Genomic DNA, 8,170 nt, shown 5'->3' with positions numbered 1-8,170 from the left:
TCCCGTCTGAAGAGGGGTTTCTACCCGAAATGTCACAGAAAAATAGAAAAATAAGTGGGAGCAAAAAAATCCTGGTTGAAGCGGACTTTTCTCTCTTTTTATCAACATGGATTCATCACCTACAGTCTAGTGCCATACAGCATTCCAAAATACATGGTTTTACCTTTCAGTCCAGGTGTCACCAATGTGGTGCCCGCGGGCGCCAGGTAGCCCTCCAGGAGCTTCTGAGGTGCCCTCCAAGGATGTTAATAAATAGTGACGACTATAAGCTTTTAGTCACAGTTACTGTTTTCCTTAATTTAAATATGAAATTATTTCTTTATAAGCAAATTATCATTCAATCATAATGTGATTTGGGAATGATGTCAAGACATCAGTAGAGGATTTTGAACAAAAGTAGCCCTTGGGTAGCCCTCGGTAGCCCTCAGACCCAGAAAGGTTGGGGACCCCTGTGTCAGTCCAATCAGGCGATTACCTCGATGAATGATCACCTTAGGGCCGCTGCTAGGCATAAGCAGAGTAAACAGGGCGCTTAGGGCCTCAACCACTTTGCCCCCAAAATTGGGGCCTCCTGAATTGAGATTAATTACAAAACGTGTTATTACTATTATTTATTTATGAGGGGGGCCTCCTGACCTGTTATGCTTAGGGCCTCCAAAACCTTAGCAAGGCCCAGATCAACTGGTTGAATTGGTAAGGTAGAACCAGGTCATTTGGAATATGTATTTGGATTGTCAGCTAATGAATCAGTTGACCTGAAGGAGAAGAGGTTGGTGTGAATCAATAGTCCATGATGGGCGGAGGGTAGTGGTCGCTTTGGTTTAGCACCTTTATTCAGTAACATCCATTCCTGAGCTCCATTTATTTATAGATACCAGTTGCCCTCAAATGGGCATTACTTCCACATCAACTTTCATTGAAATACACGGATACAAATATTAAAGAATATAAAAATGGTCAGTTAGCAAAAACACTTCTGTAAAAAGACAAAATAAAATAAAATACACCACCAACTAACAACACAGAATTGGGAAAAAAAATCACAAATTCTCTTTCTCTTTTGTGGTTTAAACCTTTGGTTTGGGGCAAGGATTCCCACAATATCAGAGGCATTGCTTGTGCCTTGATATTCCCTTCAGTTGAATTGCATGAGTTGTGATTTGTCATATAAATTATCCCCAAACCACATTGAATAACGACCCATTCTGTCCCAAGTCACCCACAGGAACAGGTTGACACATGCTTCCCAAATTTTCCTCATATACAGACGATTAACCTCAAGTGCTTGAGTACAGGATACACAGAAGTATTAGTGTTGCTTTAAAAATGTATTATGTTCTCTTTTTGTCACAAGCAGTAATATGTTTGTTTGTTTGTTTTGGTTTGTTTGTTTATGGTTGCCATGGTGAGCAAGAGTTCATAATCTCTCTGGCTTCCAGAGGAGTTAATGCAGCAGGAGGCGGACGGAGGGGACGGCTGCCGGCGGTTGGGCGATGACCCCTGACCCATCCGTTACCATTTCCCCGGGATGGGAACGCCGCACTCGTACCAGCCGACGAAGTTGTGGGGCGAATTCCTCCCGATGCGGCCAAAGCTCACTGGCTCCTGCCTGTAGGAGCGGTAGTAACCTGCGGAAGCATAAAAACGCTCAGTTGTAATTTCCCAAGCTCAGCTATGTCAAGTTCTGCATCAAAATGTCAGCACGGCATGTTTCACAGTGAAGTGATGAAGTATTCTGGGATGTTTTCACAGTACCTTGTGCTGCTGGCAGGTAGGTGGCCAAACTGTGTGGGCCCGTCCTACCATCCAGATGGGAATCGACGAACTGGCAGTGGTCTTCTCCGTAGCCAAAGGAGTCCGCTACGCTGTAGAACGTGTCTGCACAGACAAGGAGGGAGGAACTTTCATGACAAACGTTGAGACTTAATAAAGTTTACGCACAAGAGTGTTGTTGGCTTTTATTGGAACTGGAGGAAGGAATTTACCAGCTATGAGCATGGACGTCGTTTGGAAGAACGGAAGAATCCAGGCATTCCAACTCATTTATGTGTACCGTATAAAATCATTTTGAACTCATTTTAAAAGCAAAGATAAATATTTGCTTTTATCAAAGAATGCTTGTCATTTACTGTCCAGTTGGATGGGGTTTACACACACATTGGTGTGTATTTTTCACACATGAATGTGCGTAACGTTTAGACACATTAATACGGTCTGTCTTCATGCTGCTTTGGTGCGTGTGTAATGAAATAAAATAGTGTTTACCATTTGGAGATATCGATATTTGCCAAATTGGCACAAAGATTATTTTTCCAGTTGTGTTACGTGTAGAAATTGGACCGAATGGAACTAGATTGTATCGCAGCAAATTACTTTGAAGAGATGGAACTACACGCAAGTGAGTGACCTCTTCTGGGGTGCGCTTCTTGAAAGCATAGTTGTTAGCCAGTTAGCAACTTGGGTACTTGCCCATGGTTAAATTGCATTGCAAACAACAAAGTAGCTAATGTTGTTAGCAACTATGGCTTCGAGAAACACAGGCCTGGTCTCCCATTGAAGCGCTCGTTCTCAACAGACACGCTGTAGTCGTTGCCATTCCACCAGTGAGGCCAGACAGGTGATGTAATGGCCTCGCCACATCACATTACATGCTATTCAAGATTCAAGATTCAAGATTAGTTTATTACGTCTTATTATAGGTTTGAAGCCTATAAAGAGTAAATATTGTTGTGTTTTTTGTGTCCTCAAAAAGATTAAAAAATAAAAATAAAAAGGGGGGGGGGGGGTGGAAAAAAGTGCAAAGAAAGTGCCTTGTTTTCAGCATGAATTCAGTAATCTAACTGCCTGGTGGAAGAAACTACTTTGGAGTCTGGTAGTGTGAGATTTCAGGCTTCTGTACCATTTCCCAGATGGTAATATATCAAACAGTTCATGGTTGGGGTGACTAGGATCAGCCAAGATTTTAGCTATTAGCCTGAATTCACAACTTGTCGTGATCTAGCACCCTTCCAGTGTCATAACACATTCTGGAGGGAACTGCATAACACTGAGGGTGAGTCTTGCCATCTGACATGCAACTTTATCTACAATGCTCTATGGATATATTGAAAAAGGGGGGAAAGCTTGTCAGACATTTGTTGGAATTAATGCACAGTCTTGTCAGCAGTTGTCAAGGCCAATCATGCAACAACAATTCATTGTCTTGTAATGTGGTAGGCCTGCCAATACGCATTGTACCTTGGCAAAAGTCGAGAAAATGAATGAAGATAGAAGGCAAAAGGCAAGAGACAGCGAGATGAGACAGTGCAAAAGACACAATCGTCCAATATTTTGAGGGGAATTAGTCACGGTGAATTTGTCTTTATAAAATGCCTATAATTCAGTGCAAATTAAGAGATATAGAGCAGTGGTTCCCAAAGTGGGGTCTGGGACCCCTGTGTGTGTGTGTGTGTGGGGGGGGGGGGCTTTCATGTCTGTGGTGCATTGTCCATAAAAGGCTTTCATTCAATTCAATATAAGGAAATGTTACAGCACCATGAACTACTGAGAGGGAAACACATTTGCACTTGTAGGTCCACATTCAATTTTACGTATTCAAAAACAAAACGTTCTTACATACACCTCACATTTGCATTGACATGACTATTTTAAACGATATGTGTAACAGGTTGGACTAGGTCCCCTGTTAGTGTGCATGTTGTAATTGAAAACAGCTGCCCGTGTGGGCGAGGGTGGAGCCCTTCCGGTTAGTATAAATTGCCTACTATGTTGTCTGTTAGCCAGGTGTGGCTAACCTCAGTACCGGTTGGCGCTTGGGGAAGCCCTATACGCTGGGTGCAGTAGGTGATGTTGGCGTGTTGGGTGTTGGACCCACACTGGAGCGCGTAGAGCGCAGCTGAAATGCGGACGCCAGGTTGCCGCATGTAGCCTAACCGGCTCGAAGGTAAGCCCTTCTGTGTGCACCTGGCGATAGCCAATTATGTTTGTACTGTGGCTAACGAGATGTTGTTTCACTGCAGCATTGCATGGTGAAGCAAGGGTCAACCGTAGACTTCCAAGCTCGGTCCAGTGCTTCCCAATTGCAACTGAAGGTAATTTCTAATTAACCGTCACTCTGTGCCTGTGGCTTTCATGCCACACCTTGCTCATTGATAATGGCATTTCCCTGGCATTAACCCAGTCTGTCTTGTGCTTTCTAGGTTGAGCACATTATTGTCAATTGGCTGGGGTGGGGGGACGCCGCCGTCTTTTCCTGGTGTTTGTGTTTGTTATTTTGCCTTTTACCACCACGAGCTCTTTTAGTAGTGGCAGGTTGTTGTTCCTTTGCGCAGGTGCGCGACGCTTTCGTCTTTCAGCCATACGGTCTGACACGGTCAGCTCCAGTCACCCACCCCTTAGACAAGGGATGAGTGATTGGGGACTGGCCGGTTGAGATTTGTAGCAGTATCGTGTAAACTTATTGGTGAGGTGTAGATCCCCTGAGTGGTATAGTAAACTCTCTGCCAAGAGGCCTGATTTGATAAACATAGGCTACCTCTTCACTGTGAATCATTTCAGTGTGCTGTGACTTATTTTGATTATGTTTTGTGTGTACAGTTTTGATTGATTGCAGTGTTATTTTGCATTCGCAGTGCAGTGTGTAGTTAACACACTCAGTAAATTACCTGTACTAGGCCTACTCAGTGCTCTCGCACTTAAGCCGTCACCGTTTCACGATATGTACCTGTATTGACTTCAGTAGAGTTAAGACTCTGTTTGTGTATATGGACTCAAGTGAACTGCCTGCTCATTTTGAAAAGGAATAAGACTGAAAGCAGAAGAAAATAAAAACTATTGTATGTGCAACAGCTGTGTCATCCTTGTCATCTAGAACCTGTCGGGGAAAATTGTATTTTTAACATCTGGGTTGTCTCACCCTTAACGAGACTGGCGTAGTCACCTTTTAAAACCTAATTGCTTAAAAGTTAGTAATCCTACCAACCTCCACTCTGCTACATTGGCATTAAATGACTACTTGAAACAATTGTGGAAACTATAATTAGAGGAGCAACTATGGGTTTTTGGATCTATTTAGTGATTCTCAAAGTGGTCCGTGACAGAGCTCAGGTGGTTCACGAGGGCATTTCTACGTTTTCGAGACAAGCTCGCAGTAGGTTATATCTATCTAAACATAGCTTTAGTCACATTTTCCAGACAAATAAGGCATGCTTGTTATGTGAATAAAAAGTAAGTGATTTGCAACGAAATTAGCAGTGTCAAATTAGCATCCGTCAACTGTCAATTCAGTTGACAGGTGGTCCCTGAACATTTGTAGGGAGACAAGGTGGTCCCCGGTCTGAAAAAGTTTGAGAAGCACTGCCCTAGCCCAATACAAGTTGTGAGTCCCTGATCTAGAGATCTGTATGTATACCTCTGAGTCCATCCGCCATGAAGATCTTGTAGCGCAGCGAGTTGCACAAGACCACGCCCACAAACTTCCTGTACCAGGTGCGCTTCACAAACTGACTTCCCTTGCAGGAGCTGTGGGCGGGGTTAAAGCGGAACTTGTAGGAAATCCAGATGGGCTCGCCACCTTGAGGGAGAGAATATACAGTAGATATGAGGAACCCTTTCCACTCCTATATTATGTGTTATTATATATATTTTTTTAAAAAGTGCTTTTTGCCTTTATATTTGACAGGACAGTCGAGGAGAGACAGGAAATGAGTGGGGAGAGAGAGACGGGGCAAATGACCTGGGCTGGAATCAAACTCGGGCCACTAGTGTAGCAACCCGGTGCCCCACCGTTAGGCCACGGCAGGGCCATGTGTTATTAAATTAATATTCTAATATATTTACATGTGTCAACTTATAGGTTTACCTGGAGGTCTGTCGATAAGTAGAGGATCATCTGGAAAAAAAAAGAAAATAGACCATCATATTCAGAAACGTAGCCCATCACTTGGCATGGATATGTGTGTGTGTGTGTGTGTGTATGTGCGTGTGCGTGTGTTTCAACGTACAAAAAGGTTTATTATTAGGCACGTGGGAGAGAGACAGATGGGTACTGACCTGACTCTGTGACGTAAACCAGCGTGTCACTCACTGGACCCAGTCCAAATACGTTCTTGGCCTGGATCTTAAAGTAATACCTGGATAAAAACACAGCAGACATGACACAGGTAAGGTCAATAGTATACACCGGGCAATAAATGCACACATGCACATACACACAAGTTCAACTCAAGTTCACATTTCTATCCTCATGAGGACATGGCGACATTGCCATTGTCTGCCATTACACTCATGCATGAACACACACACACACACACGCACGCACGCACGCACGGACAGACGCACGCACAGGCACACGCACACACACACACACACACACACACACACACACACACACACACACACACACACACACACACACACACACACACACACACACACACACACACACACACACACACACACACACACACAGAGTAATATGTCAGTTGAATAACCCAGTCTCTTGACCGCAGCTTCAAACGTGGTTGTTTCAGACTATGGGTTAGGCCTTTTGTTTTGGGCAGTAAAAAACAGCCATAAAGTTATTTTTACGTCCTGGAAGGGTTGGCTGTGCTGGGAGAGTTGCCTGTCTTTATAAACGCATACAGAGTGTACAGGCCCGCCAACAGGGGGGGACAAAGGGGCTTCTTATCAGAGTGAGATAGGAGGCCCAGAATTGGGTCCCCGTTACATTGTATGTATCGGATAGGGGGCCCTTTCAGATGACTTTGTCCTGGGCCTAGCAAAAGCTGTCAGCGGCCCTGAGGGGGTATTTTAGGCCACACCATGACGCTAGGAAGGGATTGATTGGGTGGGGTGGGTCGTGGTGAGTGTTGATGTTTTCATGCCAGTGGAATAGGGTTAACCCTTTGAGGAGTACCATCACAAATATGTGATTAGAATTTTGACCAAATTTTGAGTTCTCATTATGATGTCATAATGTCTTTGTTAGATTTTTAACACAGACGTCTATAGGAGCTGTAGAGTGTTCCAGTAAAATTCTAGAAGAACCTCTAGAAATTCCTTACTCCTCAAAGGGTTTTAATATAAAGATGTAGAGATTCCTTTCAGGAAAACCTCTTTCAGTCAAAATGCATTATTTACATTATGGAACTCTATTCCACTGCATATAAGGGAATGTCCCTCTTTAGCCACCTTTAAGATGGAGTATAAAAAGTGGCTTCGGGCCCAACAAACATGTTCACACTGATGGTCTGAGCCTATACACAGTGTACACGTACACGCACACACACACACACACACACACTCACATAACACATGGCCCTATTTTGGGACCTTTTTCTTTTCTCTATTCCTTTTATTTACATGCATGCCTTTTGCTTCTGTAATGGGTTTTATTTCTTTTGTTACTAACAGTCTGTTTTATTTTAAATTCTATTGCTTGTAAACATCTAGCCTGCCTATTTTGGACACCAGATGGAAATTAGCCCTTCGGCTACAATCTGGCATGTTTACATATATGTACATGTATGTATATGTTCATTAATGTGCAATGTCCTGAAGAAATAAAGTAAAGTAAGTAAAGTAAAGTAAGTAAAGTTAGGGGGTGCATGTATCGAACCAGGGGAAAGGTGTGGTGGTAGTGGTGTTGGTGGTGGATTGGGCTGCTCTGGCTGTGGCAGTTGTTATTGGCTGAATAGGGATGGGGGTTCGATAAGGTCATGTTCCCAAGTCAGTCTGGCAGTCTGGGTGGGGATGCATGGAGTGGGGTTAGGGGGTGCACGTATTGCAGTATGGACAAGGGGGCAGGTGAGGGTAAGGGTCTAGGCAGTTGGCTGAATCCAGCGATTGACTGGATTAGAGACAGGGTAGGATGAGGTGTGCTCTCACAGCAGTTGGCAACATTAAATGGGGCAGTTGGGAGTGGGGTGGTGGGGGTGATCCGTGTAGTGCAGTATGGAACAGCGGGCAGATGTGGTGAGGGTGCCAGCTTGAGTCTGGGGCAATTGCAGTGATGGGTTTGGATGAGGTGTTAATGTTCTTTTGCCAGTTTGCCACTTGAAGAGAGGTGGGTGGTGGGTAGTGTGGGGGATTTGGAGTAATGGCGGTCCAGCTATTGCTTCGGGCGATGACCTGCTGATAAAAAAGCAGTACCAGTAGCTTGTTATTATTG

The 8,170-nt window shown here is 44.1% G+C and overlaps 1 protein-coding gene across 2 annotated transcripts in view; it reads right to left on the bottom strand.

Moving 5' to 3' along the window:
• Positions 1-706: 706 nt before the first annotated feature.
• The window catches only part of fndc1 (fibronectin type III domain containing 1), a 108,619-nt gene continuing 101,155 nt past the window's right edge, over positions 707-8,170 (bottom strand). The window contains exons 17-21 of one of the 2 annotated variants that reach the window (XM_063223372.1): positions 6,052-6,131; positions 5,861-5,890; positions 5,411-5,572; positions 1,756-1,878; positions 707-1,628 (exon numbers count right to left, since the gene is read on the bottom strand). In XM_063223372.1, coding sequence (XP_063079442.1) covers positions 1,513-1,628; positions 1,756-1,878; positions 5,411-5,572; positions 5,861-5,890; positions 6,052-6,131 — 511 coding nt within the window. In that variant the 3' untranslated portion in view covers positions 707-1,512. The remainder of the gene's footprint in view (positions 1,629-1,755; positions 1,879-5,410; positions 5,573-5,860; positions 5,891-6,051; positions 6,132-8,170) is intronic. The other variant, XM_063223371.1, reaches the window with a different exon arrangement.

This window comes from Engraulis encrasicolus, chromosome 18 (assembly GCF_034702125.1).
Source record: "Engraulis encrasicolus isolate BLACKSEA-1 chromosome 18, IST_EnEncr_1.0, whole genome shotgun sequence".
In the NCBI taxonomy this organism is placed as follows: Eukaryota; Metazoa; Chordata; class Actinopteri; order Clupeiformes; family Engraulidae; genus Engraulis; species Engraulis encrasicolus.
Note: the sequence above shows the minus strand (reverse complement) of the source record. Positions and strands in the feature narration are given on the sequence as shown.